The sequence below is a fragment of the Haliotis rufescens genome, unplaced genomic scaffold, assembly GCF_023055435.1.
Source record: "Haliotis rufescens isolate VD_foot unplaced genomic scaffold, xgHalRufe1.0.p SCAF_47, whole genome shotgun sequence".
Lineage (NCBI taxonomy): Eukaryota > Metazoa > Mollusca > Gastropoda > Lepetellida > Haliotidae > Haliotis > Haliotis rufescens.
The window spans coordinates 3311877-3336144 of NW_025964190.1; the positions used below are offsets into that span (position 1 = coordinate 3311877).

A 24268-nucleotide genomic window follows, 5' to 3' on the forward strand; every position below is an offset into this window, starting at 1 on the left:
AGATTGTAATACCGAGTTCATGGGTAGGTTTATCATATCGATAACAACTGTCCATTATATGGTAAATTGAAGATATCAGCAGTAGAGGGGGTTTAACGTCGCGTCCAAGATTATTGCACTAAAAACGACATGCATGTGTGTGTGGCTGCTTGTACTAGTCTGGACTAATGCCAATTTTATAGTGCCAGCCCACTGAGATACCATGCTGCAGTTTAACATGAATACCCCACAGAGCATACTGACTCCGAGCCGACCAGTCTTTGTTTTAGTCCTTTAATGCCGAGCGCCAGGCAGGGAAACAAGTACCATCTCTTAACGTCTTTTGGTATGACAGGTCCGGGGTCTCAAACCCCGGACCTTCCGCTCTGCGGGCGGATGCTCTTCAACTAGACCACGGAGGCAGTCCACTGAGACTAGAGAGAGAAAACACAACAGCAGTAGAGCTGTATCATGGGTGCCCTCTGTGTAGTCATATCTGGTGTCTGGTGTCTGGAACATGCACACAACTGGTCTGTCAATATACTCACTCTAAAAATGGTTTTCCTTTGTGTTCCTGGTAAAACTCGAATGCCTCGTTACGGTCAAGTCGACACATCTTCATCTGTGAGATCTGGAACCCATTGCGGTAGATGTTGTCTAGAATCTGTCCAGCCTTGTTGACAGCATCTGGCTTAACCACTCCCAGGGTCCTTGGAAAACAAATTGAAATCTGTTAACCTCTCAATCATAAATACTACAAAATATATAACTGATGCCAATAAATACACACCTTTTGTGTTTTAGAAACAAAATCATTTCCAGATAAGAATATAGAAAATGTTATATTTGGGATAACACTTTCTTCCAGATTCTCACACTTTTTTGGGTTGAGTCCCGTCCGGGATTCAAACCCACACTGCCAGAGTGAGGCACCTTATCGCCAGCACACAAAGATTAGGTGTATTCATAGCTTTTGGCCATGGGAGCTGTGCAAAATTACACTTGTCAGAGGGGTACACAAAGTATGTGATCTAGACTACCAGTTGTCAGACTAATTTTGTGGAAGCCTCGGTGGCTGAGTGGGTTAGATCGCTGACTTTGGGTGCTGGCGATTAGGTGCCTCACCCCGGCAGTGTGGGCTCGAATCCTGGATGGGATACAACCCAAAAAGTACTAGAATCTGTACTTTACTAAGAAATTGTAATCCCAAATATGACCATTTAACCACTTTCTAAATGGCATTGTGTATTGACAGATAAGACTAGATTTCCTGTAGGTTTTAGATCTGTAGTTTTCCATCAGAAAGAGGTATTCAAGAGTGAGTGAGTGAACTGGTTTTACTGCTGCTTGGGACAGTATTTTAGTGATATCATGGTGTCAGCCTGGTGATGCAGGTCTAAGCTGTTTATCACTTTGATGAAACATCTTTGAAGACTATGCCTGCTGTTCACCTACATCCAGAGATGCCAACCCTGGTCGAAGCTTTGGAGTAATCTGTGTATGTCACGTAAACACAAGTGAGTGAGTGAGTTGGGGTTCACGCCCATTCTAACAGTTTTCCAGTTATATCACGGCGTGTCAGCTTAATCAGACGTTTACCACTTCGGTGAAACCCACGGGCACGGGTATGGTGCTGACAAACCTAGAAACATAATCGGGGCAAACCAGGATTGGAACCCACAATCATAGGTTTCTGGCGTGCCCAAGGGACGCAACTCTGCACAGCAAACCACCGTGCCTTAGACGACTGGGCAACCCGTGCCCCGTAAAAACAAGTGCAGGTTTTAACTTCAACATTTTCGTTCGGCCTAGACATAACTGAAACACATCGTCAAAGCTCTACATTCATAAAATTCATCATGTGACAATTTACTGTTTTTAACTTTTAGGTCCCAAATCGTAATTATTATGCCAAAAGTGCAATGGTTGGCATCTGAGCAAACCCAGATACACATACTTCTCCTTCTTGCTGGAGAGTCTGTTCCTGGTGTAGACGTCGCCGTAGTCCTTGATGACGATCTGTCGGCCAAGGATGTTGAGCGTGCTGCCGATGTACAGGTCCGTCAGCTCAATGGGGCTATCCTTGAGACTGGTTTTGAGGTAAGTCTTGCGTGTCTTGATGCAATACTGGGAAAACAACACAATTTGGGGATAACTCAGACTGTTGATGTATCACAACTGACCTAACCTGATGACATTACATTGATGCCAACTTAAGATGTAAATAGTAAACAGTAAACATCAATAAGTGTTGTCAACAAAACAAAGGTTTAGTCCTGAGACTGTTAAGTCCTTTAGTACTGTGACCAGCGGATTCGGGCAACAAAGGGACATAACTCTGTATAGCAAGTTGTTAGGTTTTCCTTTCTGATAACTGTGGTCCTCAATCAATAAATGATGACCCCCCTCAACCATCACTGCTAATTTAATGTAACGGACTTCACAACTTCCTATGGAGGGACTGGCAAATCTTCATGCAGAGAGCTATCAGATCTGAGTAAAAAGCTGATTTTAATGAGAGAGTTTTTTTTATATTTGAATATATAATTAGCCCCTGGGAGTCGAAACTCTGGAGAAGCACGTCTTAAATATGTTTTGGAACAAGGAACACCAGGAGGGTTAGGTTCACCAGTAGTAGAATCAAACAGTCTCATGGTTCTTCGTGTTTTCAAATATGTCTTTATTATTTTATTTTAAAACCCTTGAATACATCCTTAATTTTGACCACTATTTCAGTGCAACCGTAGCCACTCGTCCGAAGCCCGAGTCTAGTAAAATTCCATCGGGGCTATAAGATCAGCTAATAAAATGCCTTACGATAATACTAAAATGGACTGAAAAAAATGCTAAGAGCCAAGTTCAGGTTAGTGGACGCAAACGTCTTTTGCATAAACTGCTATTTAGAGTCAAGAGTAAGAATAAGATATTTAAAGGGTTATTTTGTTTGTTTGTTTTTTGTTTAACGCCACACTCAGCAATATTCCAGCTATATGATGGCGATCTGTAAATAATCAAGTCTGGACCAGACAATCCAGTGATTGATATCATGAGATCTATCCACATAATTTGGATACAATGACATGCATCAACCAAGTCAGCAAACCTGACCACCCGATCCTGTTAGTCGCCTCTTACAACAAGCATAGCCGCCTTTTACGGCAAGCATATTTCAGACAGGACAATAATTATTGATAAGCAAAAGGATGACTTACCATTTCAATCCCCTTTGTGCTGACATAGTATGTGAAGAGAAACTGTCTGATGCGAGCTGCCTGCTCCTCGTACCACTCCACCAGGAAACAAAACCTGTCTTGGTCTGCCTGAAACACACAACACACTAAACTGTGTTAACTGAGACAAATGTTTCTGAATTAGATAAAGTACAACTAGGGAAAGACGAAAACAAGAACAATATTCATTTGTAGCATTTGGATCATTGTGGGTTGACTGTGGGTTGACTGTGGGTTGACTGTGGGTTGACTGTGGGTTGATTGTTGGTTGATTGTGGGTTGACTGTGGGTTGACTGTGGGTTGACTGTGGGTTGATTGTGGGTTGATTGTGGGTTGACTGTGGGTTGACTAGTATTACCAATGTAGGAAGTAGTACACAAGCATGCATCTTACTGGACATGTATCCACCATCTTTGTTCGATGCTTTTGACAAAACCTGTGCTGTTTAAAAAGCTTATCAACCAATACTATGGAGTTTGTTGACATCCTTTACCAAAATGGCTGAAGGTATACAGTAAATTACATTCTCACCTTGGAAGTTATCAAACATGCACTATCACTATTTGGATGTGTTCAGCGCCAAAACAATTTACCTAATAAACTGCATTCCTGTGCATAAAAATGAAAATTAATAAAATGAAAAAATATATGTATATTAGTTCCCATTTATCATCATCTTAGGCACTTGAATTACAAATAAAAATAAATAAAAAATAAATAAAAAATATATTAAAAATAAAGGTGCTTTCATAATTTAGCGCTTGCTATAAAATGCGCCGCCACAGTATATATTTAGTAAACAAATATTCAAAACTCTCAACATCGCTGGGTATATTCAATGACATTGTGTGTAGAGATGATAGATCACTTGGAGGAGCACATGCACACTCAATGAATACAACAAAATACAACAAATTACGTCATAGGGTATTGTCACGAAAGGTTTATGGTACTGTATTCTAAAGGTAGGCTAGTTTGTTGTCCCATGAAGAAAATATGTACTAGAGTTAAAAGGATAAAGATATAAGTTATGCAAAAGTGTATTAGAAGTAAACATGCAAGCTTATTTGCGATTTGCAGGGTAGTACATCTTCTACAAAGTTGTAGAACGATTTTCTATTAGGGATTATTTGTGTGTCAAAACTGGGTTATAGTCAAAAGGGCCATGCGCCATAACTGCCACAAACACATCAATAGTCAATACAATGTCAATACAGCCAGAAAACAGATAAAAAAAGGTCCACACTAAAATGTCAAAAGGGACACAAACCAAAAGTATCGACATAAATATGAAAATACGCTACACATTTTTCCTAACAAATATATTTAACAGTAAAGGCATACATCAGCATCACAAAGTACATCTTCATTGTTGAAGACTTGTTGAACACTGCTCATTCTGGACTAACACTCAGTCCCTGACAATTTACAATATTTATAGAAATAAACAACTCCCTTTAAATTGAAAACAGCCTAAGTGAGATGGGAGATTCAGAACCTGAGGAAAATCTAGACTTGCTTCACGTAGGGCTATATGATTACAGTCAGGACTGGGCTTAAGGGAAAATAATACGGGTCGGGGACTGTGAGACAGGCTATGCTCATTCCTGTGTCGCAGGTCTGATGAGTCCATTGCTTTCTGGAGTCAAGAGCATACTGATTCTTCAGAACAGTTTTGGGTAGGACCTCTTTTATCTATTTTGTGGCTGTGTTCACCATTGATGTCTTTGTTGTAGTTTTGACGTGTGGCCCTTTTGACTTTACACACTTAACAGCCATGTTTATACTCATCACTCTTACCAATCAGTGTGGTCAGTCAACACAGTCAATATTACAAAGGTTAGTAAAGACAACACACACAGGCTTCAATATTGATCAAAGTTTATTGTGAATGCTTTGGATTAATGAAATAAGTAGAGCTAACAAATAGAAACAATTACTATATACACTTTACATTAGATATTTTTTCATGTGGCCCTTTTGACTTTTTTTTTTGTTGCCACTCTAACTAGGGTTTGTGGCACTTTTGGTTTTTTGGTGTAACCCTTTTGACTAGGGTGTGTGGCCCTTTTGACATGTTCCCTCCATAACAACTATGTCTGTTCGTGTGAATAAACGCTACCATTGCATTCACCTGTTGCTATACACGTTACACACGGGCATGAAATGTCTTTTAAGTATTAATAAACTTCAAATGAATATTTCTTTAGTTTGTTACAAAGCGTAATCAACCAGTTTGTGTTCTTGTGGGCAATACTGATGGAAATATGCGGTTTCATGTTGGAAATAATTGCAAATGTCGCTCATACTGAAGAATAAATGATAGCAAAAATGCAAACAGGTGAGAGTTTCTTCCGTTACACAAACATTCCATGTTCAACTTACCATAATTATCCCGAATATCACAGACAAAATCCGTTGCAGACCGTCGTCAAACTGTAAGTTATCCCTTCAGATCACCGCGTCTACCGTTGTTGTAGCAACACGTCAGGTCGTTGCCATTTGAAAGGCGAAACGTGATTGGTTACTCTGCTGTAAAGGAAATACGAATGTCATATCCGGTGTTTAACTTCCGGAATTTGGGTGGTTCACGTAAAGGTAAACTTGAATTTGTTATTGTTGTAAACTTAAGATTAATTTCCATGGTATTTTGTGAGGATATCATTTTAGGATAAAGGATTACTGTTTGTCTTAGTTTTTCTTTTCATAAGAGGTCTCCTTTACCTTCTGAAGTGAACACGAAACTCTACCATCGCTGTCAGACTCTAAAATGATAGTTTTCCAGCACTAAACATGCTAAAGAAAGTTGTAACGTAGATTATTCGTTTATTTTTTATTGGCTAGATTGTCAATTACCCAGCTTCTGAATAATTATCACGGATTCTCATCGTAATCAAAATTATGATTATGCCAGAGAACACCAGATAATGATTCAATATGGATATGATTTGTTATCAACGTTAACATGGTTTAGAGTAGGCCTAATGAACATGATGAAACAGAAAACACAAACTTTTTCTACTTCAACTACTGTTGCTCTTTTCAGAATATTTATAGACTCCATAAGCAACATCATCGAAATTGACTCGGCTTTTGTCTTTATTATTAGAGATCGATTATAAGCTGTACGCTGATCAATTTGATATAGGCAAACTATCAAAAATATGATGATGATGATGATGATGATGATGGATATGTAATTTGTCATATTTAGCATAATTACATGGGGGGGGGGGGGGGGGGGGGTTGGCTTGAGCAAGTACCTTATATTCTTCCTAAGCATGCTGAAGTGTCCTTGAAAATGTGAATATTATACAGAACACATGCAAAAAGTGCTGCAGTTTGCTCTCTATAGATCTGTATGAAAACTGAGCTGTGAGTGAATTGGTCGCATTTTCGAGTGAAGTTTGAGAAATGCAACAAAGCATTTTAAAACACTTGTCTCATGGTGAGTGTAGAAAAATCATTAATTAAAACTGCAATCAGTTATATTACTGTCGGTAATTATTTTTGAGCTCCGTTAGAAATGTAGTTACTTATGATTATCGGCAAAACTTTTAGCGATGTATACCCTGTTTATCAATCCTTCTAAGAGAAGTAACTTTAGTTGATTTCATGTTATCCAACCTCGCAATGTAGTTCAATAGTATTGATGAAAAGACTCCCACAAGCCCTTGTATAGCAGACACGTAAACATGGCAACTCCTGTCAATTTGAAAGGAAATTCCAAAGGAAACAAATTATTACATCATCTTTTCAAGTTGATGCAAGTGAAACTTATAAATCTATCTACCAAGAAAAGAAACCGAAAGTTGAGGAGGCTCCATCATGTGTATTTAAGGAGTCATGGTTGCTAGAATTTGACTGGTTGCGATACCACAAATCATCAGACACACTGTTTTGTGATCTATTCCTGGAAATAATGATTTCATTAACATGGTTAAAGGCAGTCAGAAGTTTAACTGAGAAAATATTAAAGCGCATGGTGTATCTCGCAGACATAAAAAGTTTAGAGTCTACAATTTATGCAACAGACAAAAAAACGCCCATATCATTTAGCTAAATTTCATGCAGTAGATACGAAAGTGATGAAAAATATGTAGATGAACTGAAGATTAAATTCAATACTGCATGTTGTATTGGTAAGGAAGAAATGGCATTAACAAATAAATAAGAAATAGGTTTCAAATTAACATCATCTTTTATTCATCACGATAATAGTTAAAGTTATGTGCCCATATTAGGTAGTGTCAATTCGCATGGCCACTTAAATTTCATTTTGGCCAGTGATTTACTATATTTACTTAGTTTTCAACAAGTAAGTAAGAGAATGACCTTGGATCCCTGATGTACTTCTAGATCCACACAAAGGATTTCAGAGCTAACATGGTAATGATGAGCCTTATTTAAAAAAGACAACAGTCGAACCTGTGGCTGATTCTCAAATGCCATTTCCACACATTTCACCATGTTCAGTTACCGGACACATTTGTTCCAGATATTCAACAGGAACATGCAAGCTGCCCAAAAGAAGACCTCCCCACAAGAAACTGTGTTGCTGAGACATGCAAAACCCAAGTATGATTTCCAAGGAAAAAAACTCAACAAAAAAACAAGTAAACCCCAAACATCCAAACCAGAATCGAATCAAGTCAGCTCCCTACCACCTCCCACACAGACAATAGAAACTCAGCCAAACGTGTCATCTAACAACCAACAACAAGTACAATATTTTGCCGAGCATGACTTTAAAACTAAGACTGCTGGTGTTGTGAGGCCAGTATCAGTTGTAAGTGCAGCCACACAGTTACCGGCTGTGCAGAGTACAGGTCAGACTATCCAGCTGCCCCAGAAACCAATACAGGTGATAACACCCGTGCAGGGATGTACGCCACAGCCCAGAGAGAGTCACGTACCTGTGCCCAACCCCTCCGCCACAATTCTCCAACTGGAACAGGAACTAGGATTGGTCAGGCCCAGCAAGGATGAACATGAACGACTGAGGCAGGAAAATAAGCATCTGAAACAGGATCTAGATGTACAACATAAGGTTGGAGCATCACTTTATTTCTGAATTATTTAACAGCTTGCAGCTTTTGTATGCTTTGCAAGTAGATGTTGCTAAATTTTATTTCTGTAAACATGAAAGGAGTAAAATCTACCAACGTGAGGAAGGACTAGCTTGGGCTGGTAGATTGAACAGTTTTTGTCACAGGCTGTTCATGGTCATAAGATGTGTAGTGCGCCTAGATGCTGGTAATTTTGGACAGTTATACATATATACTGTGATCATGATAATCATGATGATGTTGAACAGATTTCCTGTACTTTTTGGGTCCGTAATTTACCGTATATCGCTGTGTATAAGGCGAGTTTTTCGTACCTAAAATGAGGGGATTAAGAAGGGGGGTTGTCTTATACACAGAGTCGAAGATCTCACATTTTTTTCCAGTTGTTTCCCTTTCAGCTTCCACTGGCAATGTCAACCGGTGTCCAATAGCCAACCAAGCATTTGTGAATGAAACTTCGCATTTCGTAAATTAATTTTATTTTACGGGCACCAATTTGGTGTCGTACCGTGTAAACACAAAATGGCAACATGTGCTGGAGTTACACACGCGACCAATCATTGTAGAAAAAACAACGCAAGATAAACATATTTTTATTGCGTATATAAGGTTTGTGTGCGCACTTGTGATGTGCTTCATTCCAGGTCGCTTTATGCACGAAGTATATGATTTGGGGTCGATTTTGAAGGCGTGTACAGGGGGGTCGTCTTATAAGTGGGGTCGCTTTATACACGGCAATATACTTTATACATGTTCAAGGTTTTTATGTCATGGGGTATTCAATGGTGAGTGAGTTGGTTTTAACGCTGCTCTGAACAGTATTTCAGTTTCTGATGTGGGAATATCTTGAAGGTATTTGGTTTTAATCTTTTGCTGAATGCTAAACTGGTTGGTTTTAACATTCGCAAAGACTAAGCTGATCTTAGTACCTTATTTGAGACTAGTATACACCAGTGATTGTACATTTCCAATACAGCTATTGTCGTGAATGTTCATGATATTGTGTATCTCAACTGTTTATGTTCATGCGAGATTGCGTTGATCATGTTGAGTAATGCTTATGTTATCAGTTAGCTACCAAGCTGGTGTGTTTATATAACGTTGTATGGTGTTTGACGCAACAATCAGAAATATTCCAGCTATATGACGACGGTCTATAAATAATTGAGTCTGGACCAGACTATTCATTGATTGACATCATGAGCATCGATCTATGCAATTGGGATACAATGACATGCATCAACCAGCCTGACCACCCGATCCCGTTAGTCGCCTCTTACAACAAACCTAGGTTGCGGAAGTTTCCTGTACCAAGATTCACATCAAGGGGGTAATGTCTCTAAGGGTCGGACCTGCATCACTTTGAGATGACCTCCCACGTGATGACATCGACATTACCACAATACTGCCTTTAATCATGTCTAACTTCCCAAAAGCATGGGTGGCCCAGTCATCTAAGGCGGCGCAATTTGCTGTGCAGAATTGCGTCCCTTGGGCCTGCAAGAAACCTATGATTGTGGGTTCGAATCCCGGTTCGCCCCAATTATGTTTCTAGGTTTGTCGGCACCATACCCATGCTCGTGGGTTTCACCGAAGTGGTAAACGTCTGAGACCTGCATCACTTCGGGCTTTCCTCCCACATTAAGCTGATATGGCATGATATAACTGGAATAATGTTAAAAGCGGTGTTAAACCTAACTCACTCACTCACTCTAACTTCCCATGTCGTCAAAGACATGAATATTGTACTCCCTGTGGGAATTCCAGGTCACGGTCGTCAAGAGGTAGCTAATAAATGGATCGATCTCTGTGACTTGGTTGATAGTTTGTCATCCTACCCCGATGGCGTGGATCGTTGCTCATAACATCGATCACTGGAATGTGTTGTGTTTCTTGCAGGTGAATACTGAACTGAAAAAGCTGCTGATTGCGTCTGTGGGAGAAGACCTGGAGAGACGAGTGGAGAGGCTGGCACGGTGAGAGCATGGCGCCTGGAACACGCTCCAGGATGCATGTAAAATGGCGGTCTAAATCAGTCCAACATTGTGAAAGATGATAGATTTTATCTATCATTATTATGAATGTTCCAATTATCCACTATGGACACAAGTTAACGTTCCAAGTGCTGCAATACATTGAGAATTTTCACATCTAACCTTCCACGCCTTGGCTATTGTATCAGTGGAGTGGCTTGAACAGTCGAAAGTGTAAAATATGCTGTACTAGAACATATACATGGTATAGGAATAGTGATAAAAGTAAATCAAACTTTCTAAAAAAGGGTGTCATTTACCCAATTCTAAGGAGCCATTTTACTATTTGGTTAAAATACATATTTAGAAACTATGGACACTGACATTGGAGTTCCTGCCTGAACTTTCCTTGAGGCAAATATGCAAAATAAATCGCCATGACCCAATTTAATTTGAGTTGCTGGAATACAAACACACCGGAAAATCTTTATAATTAATCAAATTAAGTATCTAAAGTAGCTTTTTCAGATTGCGTACCTTTATGTCTTCACAAATCATTATTTGCGGATTAAGATGTAGACATCACACATACGAACGCCTCCGTGGTCTAGTGGTAGAGCCTCTTGCCCACAGAGCGGACGTCCGGGGTTCGACTCCCAGGCATATCACACCAAAAGATGTTAAAAGATGTTTCTTCTTGTTACCCTGCCTGGTGCTCGGCATTAAGGGTCCAAAACGAGGACTGGTCAGTTGGGAGTCGATATATTGTGTCCGAGTGGGGTATTCATATTAAACTGCGGCATGGAATCTCAGTGGGCTAGCACTAAGCAGCATTATTCTTGACTAGTACAAACAGCGCCACACTCACACGTGCATGCACATCGCTATATAAGTGCAATAATCTTGGACACGACGCAAAGCCCAATTTCACCTCACATCACGCAGACATGAACTGCGAGCTTCATTTTCTGTATCATATCTGTGATCTTCCCCAACAAGGGAATGTACCTGGGGTGAAAGTGTCAGATGTATTAACGGAGTGTTTTCCTGGTCCGCAGGGACAAGGCGGAGTTGTCCATGGAGGTCGGTGGATACACCAGGAAGGTGACGGAGGACTACGAGAATCTGGACAAGGTGTCTATCCAGGCAGACATGTGGCGCACCAAGTTCCTGGCCAGCAGGTGTGTTACCATGGTTACAGGGTGTTGCTCTGATGTAACAGGCAATCCCTACTTAAGACATGTGAAACATCAACACCGAAATGTGAAACATCGACACCGACATGTGAAACATCGACACAGACATGTGAAACATCGACACAGACATGTGAAACATCGACACAGACATTGTCTCAGAACACCTAGTTAAGCCCTACTATAGATATATGAAACATCGACACAGACATTTGTCTCAGAACACCTAGATAAGCCCTACTTTAGACATGTGAAACATTGACACAGACATTGTCTCAGAACACCTAGATAAGCCCCACTTTAGTCATGTGAAACATCTACACAGACATTGTCTCAGAACACCTGGATAAGCCCTACTTTAGACATGTGAAACATCGACACAGACATCTCAGAACACCTAGATAAGCCCTACTTTAGTCATGTGAAACATCGACACAGACATTGTCTCAGAACACCTAGATAAGCCCTACTTTAGTCATGTGAAACATTGACACAGACATTTGTCTCAGAACACCTAGATAAGCCCTACTTTAGACATGTGAAACATCGACACTGACATTTGTCTCAGAACACCTAGATAAGCCCTACTTTAGTCATGTGAAACATTGACACAGACATTTGTCTCAGAACACCTAGATAAGCCCTACTTTAGACATGTGAAACATCGACACAGACATTTGTCTCAGAACACCTAGATAAGCTCTACTTTAGTCATGTACAACATCGACACAGACATTGTCTCAGAACACCTAGATAAGCCCTACTTTAGTCATGTGAAACATCGACACAGACATGTGAAACATTGACACAGACATTGTCTCAGAACACCTAGATAAGCCCTACTTTAGACATGTGAAACATCGACACAGACATGTGAAACATTGACACAGACATTGTCTCAGAACACCTAGATAAGCCCTACTTTAGACATGTGAAACATCGACACAGACATGTGAAACATCGACACAGACATTGTCTCAGAACACCTAGATAAGCCTTACTTTAGACATGTGAAACATCGACACAGACATTGTCTCAGAACACCAAGATAAGCCCTACTTTAGACATGTGAAACATCGACACTGACATTGTCTCAGAACACCTAGATAAGCCCTACTTTAGACATGTGAAACATTGACACAGACATGTGAAACATTGACACAGACATTGTCTCAGAACACCTAGATAAGCCCTACTTTAGACATGTGAAACATCGACACAGACATTTGTCTCAGAACACCTAGATAAGCCCTACTTTAGACATGTGAAACATCGACACAGACATATGAAACATTGACACAGACATTGTCTCAGAACACCTAGATACGCCCTACTTTAGACATGTGAAACATCGACACAGATATTGTCTCAGAACACCTAGATAAGCCCTACTTTAGACATGTGAAACATCGACACAGACATGTGAAACATTGACACAGACATTGTCTCAGAACACCTAGATACGCCCTACTTTAGACATGTGAAACATCGACACAGACATTGTCTCAGAACACCTCGATAAGCCCTACTTTAGACATATGAAACATCGACACTGACATTGTCTCAGAACACCTAGATAAGCCCTACTTTAGACATCTGAAACATCGAAAACACAGAAAGCCGTCAGGAAGTGGGTCAGATGATGATTACAATGTGTCCTGTCTGAATCAGTAATGATTGGCCTCCACTCTGATGACCGCTGCTTCAGTAAGGCTGAAGCATCAAATAACATACAGCCAGGAGTCCTGGTAATGATGACTGACAGACTAGGGCAGATCAAGGTGTGTTGTAGAAGGCGGGTCAGTTATCATGTACACTCTGTATGTGTTGATCACAATATTCCTCTTTGCCAGAGTGATGATTGACGAGCTGGCCAGTGCCCGAGCATTCTACTCGCTTCAGTACCAAGAGTCCCAGGATGCATTGCAACAGCTCCTCACGGAGAGGCATGAGCTACGAGCAAATTTGCTTGAGGCCATGAAGTAAGTTATCTCCCTTTAATGTTTTGTTGTTTGTTGATTAACACTCAGCAATATTTCAGCTAGATGACAGCTGCCTGTGTCTAATCGGGTCAAGACAGTGGTTGATATTATGAGCAATTGTCAACGCTGTCGAGGTACCAGGGTTCCGGAAGACTGTTTTAGCTGTATTTACTATCATAGGCTATTGAGAAGTTTCTCTGGGTATTCCGTACATGTTTACTTTCTTGGGGCCAGTCTTTAGGTACTATACACAAATGAGCACTCCCTTTTGAAAAATAGTTCAGCTAGTAATGCTGTTTAAGATAAATTCTAATATATATATCTGTTTGTGTATCATAACTGCGATATACTGTAAATCTTGAAATTAACGTGAGCATGAATTAGATTAGAATAATGCAAGTGGTCTTTGTTCGCATTAATGAAACTTTGCATTTATGTCGCAAAAATGACTATCAACAATAAGACGGACGCACTGCACACTTTGGATAGCGGAAATACCAACTTGAATATAAATATATATGCAAACACAGTTTATTGAGCTAGCTGTTGTATTAAGTATATAATGTTGTCATTCAAAGAATAAGAATTACACAATAGGCAACCAGTGAGTTATCACTGCTGAGGTCAAGAGTTCTACCCTCTTGTGTCAGACTACCTGTAGGCATCACTGACCATACAGTCAGTGAACTGTTATTTAATTGCCTTTGAACTTCCTTCATGCCAGTCAACAGAGTAAACACATAAACTGTGTGTTGTTTTTAGGAAAACACTGTTTATTGTTATTACGGAGTGCTCTACTCAGTGCTAATATGTGGTGCTGTTTGCTGTTTGATTGGATTAGGGTAAGGATATGTATCATTCCACTAGGAATGGGGTTGGGGGAGTCGCATTGATATTGAGTCATATTTTTTGCAAGGGGTCAGCAATTGCATTGATTTACAGTAAATGTCTCATCATTAACAGAAAGTGAGATGTCGCGCCTTTTGTATGTCCATGCATGTGTGGTGCCTGCATTCAATCTGTAAATAGACATCTTTGTAGAAATACAGGTGCTACTTAGGGTAATTACACACAGTGTTCATATACCATGTACACTGGTGGAGTTTTTAAAGTTTAAATGCGAGTTTGCAAGAACTGAGTATCGCCAAGTTTCTTGCAATACGATTCATATAACCATACAGACTGATGATACTGCTGGTGTCATGATACACATCAAATAGTAAGAAATGATGAAATCACTGAAATACAGCTCTAAATTTTCTTTATTTATTTATTTATTTATTTATTTATTTATTTATTTATTTATTTATTTATTTATCTGAAAAACTGCTTACAGGTGGCGCTGTGCTACTTCTGCCATTATGGTAGGTTACTCTATTAGGTCCTGTTCTATTTCATGTATTTATGGTGTATCGTGATCTCACAAACTGATGGTTCAAGTATCGTGTGTACCTAAGTATCAATGATATTGTAGGTATCGGTGAATCCTGACAGGCCTTGTATAAGTATGCAAGCAACTCAAACTGAAGTGGGTAATGGTGGGTTATTCTGTACCTTTTTCGCAATTATGCCGAATTTGAGGTATGTTGTATCATTATGCCACTATGCCTAACCCAATCTCATTAAAATCAGATCTTAGTTCTCACTACCACTAAACAAAGATCTGAGGACATCCCTTTACGGGTCACGTCAGATCGACCTTTCGCAAACTTTGACCGACCAATAGAATGACTAACAAGAAGTCGACAATGCCCAATCAGAAGGCAGCTTAATCAAGCTTTATGGTACAAGTTTTTTTTAACATATACTCGATTAAAAAATTAAAAACTGAACAAAAAACATTCTGGAATGGCTAATAGGTGGTCTAGATTGTATGAATACAGACAGAAAGCCCATAACTGTCGTTCGGAATACCCTGTGTGGGTTTTTTTGAGGTTGCATGATCAAAAATCACATTCCAACTGTCACTTTCATGATCTGATAAGCGATGCTCTGATTGGTCAAAAGAAAGGTCATTCTGGCCTGACCCGTAATGAGATGTCCTCAGATCTTTGTTCAGTGGTAGTGAGAACTAAAATCTGATTTGACTGAAATTGTGCCTAACCTCGTTCACTCCTCTCTCCGGGGCGGTCGGGTAGCCTAGTGGTTAAAGCGTTCGCTCGTCACGCCGAAGACCCGGGTTCGATTCCCGACATGGGTACAATGTGTGAAGCCCATTTCTGGTGTCCCCCGCCGTGATATTGCTGGAATATTGCTAAAAGCGGCGTAAAACCAAACTCACTCACTCACTCACTCCTCTCTCCAGGTGTCTACAGCAAGTGAAAGGGGCCTTCGATCCCCTGAATGCCCACAAGTCGACAAGCCTGCCGTCCACAAACGTCATCGACCTGGCCAGGATGTCCCAGCAGCTGTCGGAGGCAATCCGGTACCGCCTCCTCCCCGGCAAACTCAGCATCCAGACCACCATCAACATCGAGGACCAACTGGAGAACTCCATGACACATGCAGAGAGCTTCGCACACCAGGTCAGTCTGGATACGGCTCTCCGAGAGACATGGATCATTCTTGGACTGTAGCCAGGATGTCTCATGTCTCGGTGTCACTATTGCGATACGGAGCACGGGTGGCCCAGTTGTCTAAGGGGCCGCAATTCGCTGTGCAGAGTTGCGTCCCCTGGGCACTCTAGAAACTTATGATTGTGGGTTTGAATCCCGGTTCGCCCCGATTATGTTTCTAGTTTGCTAGCACCATACCCGTGCTTAAACCAAAAGTGGTAAACTCTAAGACTTGCACGACTTCAGGCTTTCCTCCCACATCGAGTTAAACACAACTCACTCATGCGGGTGGTCAGGTAGCCTTGTGGTTAAAGCGTTTGCTTGTCGCGCCAAAGACCTGGGTTCGATTCCTGACATGGGTACAATGTGTGAAGCCCAATCTGGTTGATTGCATCGTGGTGTTGTGAGAATCCTGATGTGGCTAAAAGTGGCGTAAAACCTCGCTTGCTTGCTCGCTCGCTCACTCACTCACTCACTCATTCACTCACTCACTCACTCTTGTGATACTATTGGTTTGATGAGAGTCAGTATATTGTGTCTCAGTGGTGTATTCATGTAACATGCACAAGCGATGTTAAACCCTATTTCTCATCACCTGATTATGTCCCTTTGGTCAGCCTCACTCTGCTTCTGGTCTTTCTTTCCCTATGAGTCTGGCGTGTCGTGATTAACAAAAATCTTGATGTAACATTAAGTACAGCACAATCTCTCACCACACAGCAACTGTAAACTTTTAGGGAAGGGGAGATAACCCTCAAAAACTGTATTTTCTTAATCAGAATAATTTGTTCCTCGACAACAAAATTTATTTTTCTTGTTTTATTACATCAATGTAAATTATAAAGAGAAAAATATGTCATCTTTGCCTGCTTGTCTTTTTCAGCTGGTTGCAAGACAAACCAAGTTGGATCCGGTACAGAAGTCTGTGTCAGGGCACCTGTTTGGACCCGGACCTGGAACAGGATCCCGTGTTCAGAGGTTCCATCCCGACGCTCGCTACGACAACCTGACCGTCAACTGCTGCGCCCACTGCAAGGGTGACATCAGCGTACTGTGAACAGTGAGGAGAGGAAACAGAGAAGAGGAAACGAACAAGAAACATAAACAGAGAATGAGAGAGAAACGTCACAAAATCATCCAACTGGATGATTTTACAAACATGTAGTACTTAACTTCTGATACAAATATTCCTGTCAGTGTTATGGAGACCATGTCAACTGTCAGTTTTTAAGAACCAACGTGATCGGGTTGTCAGGCCAGCTGACTTGGTTGATGCACGTCATCGTATCCCAATTGTGTGGATCGATGCTCATGATGTTAATCACTGGATTGTCTGGTCCAGACTCGATTATTTACAGACCGCCGTCATAACGCTGGAATATTGCTGAGTGTGGCGTTAAACAGAAACTCACTCACTGTGTTAGGGTGTGCTTCGACATACCAGATAATAAGGGTGCATGGTAATATCGGTATGTCAGTAAATTGAGGTTCATTCTTTCCAAGATACCTGTCACAATATCATTTTATAATGCTTAGTATACTAGGTGATTTCAAATAGCAATTTTTATCATTTGTTTCAGGGTATAAACTTGCCAAAAACCCGTATTTAGTGAATGAGTAAACAGCATTTTGCTTTATTCCATTTATAAACTTCAATTCATACACTGGTGTTTCAAGCTGCTTCTGAATTCAAATTTAGAATTATGCAATATATCGTGATACACATCACAATGTGACCTTGTGCATTGTAAAATATTGTGATACACTTTAAGCCTCCAATACGGATCCCTACAAGATTCAAATACTACCCCAGGGAAAATACAGGACAATGAGTAGCTTTTCTGGTTATTCAGTTTTATATCAGTCAACTTCAGGGCCCTGTTCCACAAAGCAATCGTAGCGCTAAGATGATCGTAACTCCCATTCTTTATCATAGGCTTACGACAGGCATAGCGCTACGATCGCTTTGTGGAACGAGGCCCTGAAATACTGTTGCTTCTAAAGTATATTTACACCGAGCCTCTGCTGATACCCAAGCAATAATCATAACAAAGCCATGTTTACTTCCGTAGCAGGGTACCGTTGTACAAAACAACCTTAGCGCTACGACTGTCGTAAGTCTGTGTTAAGGTATTGGAGTTACGATCACCTTAGCGCTAAGATCGCTTTGTACAACGGCACCCAGGTAAATAACATTTCTTTTGATTTTCGGTGTTAACTATGGTGCTAGGAGTGTGATGACGGGAGATGATAGTTAACCCGATGGGTTCTTTCTTCATCACATGTTTTTACCGGTAATAGGATTGAAAACAGAGATCTTTTGTGGATTGGAACCACGGACCTTCTGATCCAAGCTGACAAGGTAAGGATGTCATCTGTGGGATGACTCCACGCCCTGCTACATAAATATCCTGATATATTTGCTTTAATTTTTAGTAACCATGGTAACGGATGCTTTACAAAATACATGTGCAATCTAATGTGCAATTTGGATTTCAGATTTGATTTGAAACAGTGTTACTGGAACTCTATTTAAATCTATTTATGCTTGAAGAAAAAGGAGCTCCATCGTGTGTTGACCCTGGCGGATCCCCTGTTTGTGTGATTCCAGGTTAGAATTGTTCCCAAGCAACTCGGCTTGTCTTACAAGACGACCAAGTAGATGGATGGACTAGATGATGCATGGCATCCTACCCCGATACAGGGGACTTTGTCCTTGATGTCAATCGCTATTGTTTCTGACTTGTTATTTGCCGGCTGCTGTCACACACCTGGAATATTGCTGTCGCATTAACAACAAACAAACCTTTCTACAATTTGGTCAGAACTCCATTTCTTTGAAACTATAAATAACTCCCTATCTATCGCATGGTACCGCAGATGTTTCCTGTAACATGCTAGTCCCGATGGAATCTTTGCTTGTATGACATTGGGCAAGGATACAAGACGAACAAGATGTGGGATAAGTGGTTTTGGAAACTATTTGATGGTAATCCGAACAATGACTCCTGATGCAGTGTATTCCAATGTTCATGATGTTTAAGGTGGTTTGTATATACAGGGGAGGTAACTCCTTCAAGTTTATGTCATTAAGGAGTTTTGTGTATATACAGGGGAGGTAACTCCTTCAATTTAATGTCATTAAGGTGTTTTGTGTATATACAGGGGAGGTAACTCCTTCAAGTTAACGTCATTACGGTGTTTTGTGTCAATGTTGTAAGTTGGTGACGGGTATCTAACCCATCTTCCTAAGGCAAGGGAGTTAACTGACTGTAAAGTCCAGCTTCCACCCTTGCCGAACTGGGCTGATATTATGGACTTACATTTTGGCTGGACTTATGAGTCTATGCATAGTCCACTCAAAATCTCAAAACAAAATCAACATCTGGTTCATAAACTGCCGTGCAGATTTCGGTCAATTGCAGGATTTGCAAAACATGTGCACCAACAGCTTAGCATCAACAGATAGTTTCCAAATTGAAATAGGACCTGTTTTGATTACAATATGGATCTTGACTATCGATCAGATCGTCTTCGCTGATCAACGCCATTATATTTGAAACAATTGCAAGTGATAGGAGAGGTGGATTCTGATTGGTCAATAGGAGGGAAATACTCGTAATAGCCACTTGTTCTCTACGATCGAGCCCAGAAATTCCAGCAAGTTCGGCAAGGGTGGACAATGGACTTTTTCAATCAGTTAAATCCCTTGCTCGGGAAGATGTATCTAACCTGACAGCTCTCTACTGTTGTATATTTATATGTGCTGTACTTCCTTGAATTGAGGAGTAGGTTTCAAGGTATGTGAAACATTGAAAGGCCTGTGTTGCATAAAGAATGGTTTCACTCGCTTCATGTTGGCAATATATCATTTTTATAAAATTCTGATATCTGAAAGAATATAATATCCACATGAATCCTTCTTATAATCCATAAATAAAAAAAGACCAGTGTGTATCTAGTCTATTGTTTCCTAACATCTGTTGGGATATTACCACATTATACAGAAGAAACCTAAAAAAAATATAGAAATTATGTTGCTAGGCAACGGGGTTTTTTCGAAGACAAGTTTTTGTGGTTATACGGAAGGTCAAATATAGAGTTAATGAAATGTGTGTTAAGAAAATTAATTTTATTGTTTATCTCTACACAGATGTTCAGTAGGTCGCTGGAACAACAACCAGGTTTTTATGTTGAAAGTTTTTGATTGAATGAATATTTGCATTGATTTTAATATATTACACATGTTGAAATCCTGTTTATCATCCCAAACTGGCTTTCACAGGAGATATCTCAAATGCATCACAATGCCTTGCAGACCATTGTGATGTCATTAGTGACCATGACGTCAGAAACAAATGCCACCTCAATATCTCTGCCATATCTCTAATATCACTGAATCTGGTTGGTCGTACATTTTACACTCAAGGTTCTTGAGTTTTAAGACTGAGAAAGATGGTAGAATGATTTTGAATGATAAATAGAATCTCACACTCATGGCTATAAACTTTTATCAACTCATATCGATTGATATATTTCATATCAGAAGACACTTTGTTACCAGGGAAACTTAGTATTCCGGACAGTTTACTGTCCTGATTAACAGGCCTCACTATGTTAAAATTGTTTCACTAAATATGACAATTTGATCATCTGTGAACCCATGGGAGTATTTAAACCTTGTGTCATGCCTCATATTGTGATAGGGGCGGTCGGGTAGCCTAGTGGTTAAAGTGTTCGCTCGTCACGCCGAAGACCCGATTTCGATTCCCAACATGGGTACAACGTGTGAAGCCTATTTCTGGTGTACCCCGCCGTGATATTGCTGGAATATTGCTCAAAGCGGCGTTAAACCATACTCACTCACTCACTCATATTGTGATATACTCCATTTTGTCATGACTCGTATCTTGTATATATCAGTGTTATAAATGTATATATCGTTGTAGATGTTGTATATCCTTATCAGTGTATATATATTATTCTAGTCAAATGTCATTGCATTGTCTGATTTGATAAGTGTTTCCCAGTACTCGCCCTAGGCCACAGCCAATGCCTTTGGCCACAATAAATGTATTATTAGATTTTCATCCACATGTTTGACATGGAGGAATAGGTGTATTTTATTTTAGCAAACCTTTCAAGGAATGTGTACATAAATTGTGGATGTATGTGATTCACAGGAGTGTTTGCTTGGACTACGGATATGGTGTATGTTATCAAGTGATGAAACAAGCCAAGACAAATGATGGAGTCTAGTAATTAATATACAATGGCCTTATTTCATTTTGTTTGGTGAAAGAGGACTGACAGGATTGTGGCTGAATGTTGAACTACTGTTGGACCTTGTATGAGACAGATTAATCGTCTTTCCAGTCTTATTATCATCAGATCTCAGTGCTCGCTGCCTCTACTTTGTGTGCTCTGCTTAGCGGTAGCCAGCGCTAAGGTCTGATTTTAATACGATAGCTCTTCTTTCTGGCATAGGGGCAGTCTGGTAGCCCAGTGGTTAAAGCGTTCGCTCGTCACTCTGAAGATCCGGGTTCGAATCCCGACATGGGTACAATGTGTGAAGCCCATTTCTGTTGTCCCCTGTGATATTGCTGGAATATTGCTAAAAGCGGCGTACAACCACACTCACTCACTCTTTCTGGCATATAAATCTTATATTGTCGTTTAACTAAAGATGGGTAGCCTTGTAGTTAAAGTGTTTACTTGTCTTGCCTCCCTGGGTTCGATTCCCTACATGGTTCAATGTATGAAGTCTTCTTCGGGTTGATTGCATCTTGGTGTTGCGAGAATCTTGATGTGGTATAAAACAATACTCACGCTTTGGGTACAGATGTGTATCACATATCACCAATGATCAATGTTATGATATGGATGCAGTTTATGGAGAGAATTCTGTATAACTGTTTGATTGGCGTTCTAGAAGTTGGGGAGTCGGTAAGAAAACGTACAACTGTATGGAAAACAACTTCGCCGCTACAAACCTTTGATCAGCAGTGATCAAGGGTATGACAACTTGTCTGCCTATGAAGATCTAATCAAGCAATAGACTACCGTATTCGACGTAATAAGCCCACAGGGCCCTCACAAAATTAAAAATAGGGGGCCCTTATTAGAATATTATTTTGTTGAAAAAAAAACAGAGTTGAAAGCTTGTAAATTTCGTGGTTTATGCTGACAGCCTGAAATGATACAAAAGAAAGGCCTGTGCGTATTATACATGATAGATATATTTTCCAGAATTAAATTGGCCATAATTAAGGGTGCATATAACACACGAGTGCGTATTATACACGAATAAAAATGTTTTGTGTACATTGATCAATCCAAAGGGGTGTTAATTGGGATTGTTCACTAGCCATCATATTAGCAAATATTGCCATGGGCGCTTATCAGAGTGGGGCGCTTATTACGTCGAATACGGTATTAACGGTTAGTATCCAATCAACTGTTTAATCCTTTTAATCCTTATCCTTTCTGAACATCTGGCTTCATATCCCGTGTGCTTCATTGCCTGGGTTCTGTTTGTTATCCTTTCTGTACATCTGGGGGGCACGGGTGGCCCAGTCGTCTATGGCGCTGCTATTTGCTGCAGAGTTGCGTCCCTTGGGCATGCCAGAAACCTATGATTGTGGGTTCGAATCCCGGTTCACCCTGATTATGTTTCTAGGATTGTCAGCACCATACCCGTGGTCGTGGGTTTCACCGAAGGGGTAAACGTCCGAGACCTGCATCACTTCGGGCTTTCCTCCCACATTAAGCTGACACGCCATGATATAACTGGAATACTGTTAAAAGCGGCGTTAAACCCAACTCACTCACTCACTATCCTTTCTGAACATTTGGCTTAATCACCTGTGTTCTGTTTGTCATTCTTACTGTACATCTGGCTTCATCACCTGTGTTCTGTTCGTTATTCTTACTGTACATCTGGCTTCATCACCTGTGTTCTGTTCGTTATTCTGACTGCACATTTGGCTTAATCACCTGTGTTCTGTTTGTCATTCTTACTGTACATCTGGCTTCATCACCTGTGTTCTGTTCGTTATTCTGACTGTACATCTGGCTTCATCACCTGTGTTCTGTTCGTTATTCTGACTGCACATTTGGCTTAATCACCTGTGTTCTGTTTGTCATTCTTACTGTACATCTGGCTTCATCACCTGTGTTCTGTTCGTTATTCTGACTGTACATCTGGCTTCATCACCTGTGTTCTGTTCGTTATTCTGACTGCACATTTGGCTTAATCACCTGTGTTCTGTTTGTCATTCTTACTGTACATCTGGCTTCATCACCTGTGTTCTGTTCGTTATTCTGACTGTACATCTGGCTTCATCACCTGTGTTCTGTTCGTTATTCTGACTGCACATTTGGCTTAATCACCTGTGTTCTGTTTGTCATTCTTACTGTACATCTGGCTTCATCACCTGTGTTCTGTTCGTTATTCTGACTGTACATCTGGCTTCATCACCTGTGTTCTGTTCGTTATTCTGACTGCACATTTGGCTTAATCACCTGTGTTCTGTTTGTCATTCTTACTGTACATCTGGCTTCATCACCTGTGTTCTGTTCGTTATTCTGACTGCACATTTGGCTTCATCCAGCTATCTGTAGGCTACTTGTTATCTATCACCTGTTGTTGTCAATGTTAATCTGCTGCTTATCACACCATGTCATGCATAGATACCTCTCATCACTTGGTTGTTGTCACTCCAGTTGATAACGGTGTAAGATCTACATCGAAACGTCGCTGTAGACAATAAACCAGAAGTTGTTATCCACAAAGTTGTACGTCTTCTTAGCATCTTTATGTTCTGAACTCTGGTATTATTTTTTTTAAATATTGCTGGAATATTGCTAAAAGCTTGAAAAACATGCTCACTCACTCCGCACAAATATTCAACAATAAATACTAATTACTTCATGATTGTTGGTATGGCTGAAATACGGTCCATATCAGTGTATACCTCATTCACTCACTCACTCACTCATTAACACATATCATTCGTACATAGGTGTAAGTATTGCATGACAAAGTGTGGGATACTATATGATGTATAAGGTAGAGGCTTTGAAACAGTGGTATATTATGTATATTCTATTGTCCCAATATGATGTATAAGGTAGAGGCTATAAAACAGTGGTATATTATGTATATTCTATCGTCCCAATATGATGTATAAGGTAGAGGCTATAAAACAGTGGTATATTATGTATATTCTATCGTCCCAATATGATGTATACGGTTGAGGCTATAAAACAGTGGTATATTATGTA

The 24268-nt window shown here is 40.2% G+C and overlaps 2 protein-coding genes across 3 annotated transcripts in view; one reads left to right on the forward strand and one right to left on the reverse strand.

Annotated features, from left to right (window-relative positions):
• Window positions 1-5737, reverse strand: part of LOC124117421 (nucleoside diphosphate kinase 7-like) — a 74998-nt gene extending 69261 nt beyond the window's left edge. For both annotated transcript variants that reach the window (XM_048383339.1, XM_046479316.2), the window contains exons 1-4: window positions 5596-5737; window positions 3192-3299; window positions 1937-2106; window positions 528-689 (exon numbers count right to left, since the gene is read on the reverse strand). In XM_048383339.1, the coding sequence (XP_048239296.1) occupies window positions 528-689; window positions 1937-2106; window positions 3192-3299; window positions 5596-5598 (443 nt within the window). In that variant the 5' untranslated portion in view covers window positions 5599-5737. The remainder of the gene's footprint in view (window positions 1-527; window positions 690-1936; window positions 2107-3191; window positions 3300-5595) is intronic.
• A 44-nt stretch (window positions 5738-5781) lies between these two features.
• On the forward strand, window positions 5782-19567 carry LOC124117422 (golgin-45-like). The gene is made up of 7 exons (XM_046479317.2): window positions 5782-5808; window positions 7709-8260; window positions 10179-10255; window positions 11311-11433; window positions 13299-13427; window positions 15733-15952; window positions 16866-19567. Exons 2-7 carry the CDS (start codon window positions 7724-7726, stop codon window positions 17037-17039), a joined length of 1260 nt encoding a protein of 419 aa, XP_046335273.2. The 5' UTR covers window positions 5782-5808; window positions 7709-7723; the 3' UTR covers window positions 17040-19567.
• The last annotated feature ends 4701 nt before the right edge of the window (window positions 19568-24268 follow it).

Bases quoted from the DNA above. Each gene is read 5' to 3' on its own strand.
- LOC124117422 (XM_046479317.2), top strand. From the start codon at position 7,724: ATGCAAGCTGCCCAAAAGAAGACCTCCCCACAAGAAACTGTGTTGCTG. The intron at 8,261-10,178 runs GTTGGAGCATCA...TGTTTCTTGCAG, and splicing joins ATCTAGATGTACAACATAAG to GTGAATACTGAACTGAAAAA. The intron at 11,434-13,298 runs GTGTGTTACCAT...CCTCTTTGCCAG, and splicing joins ACCAAGTTCCTGGCCAGCAG to AGTGATGATTGACGAGCTGG.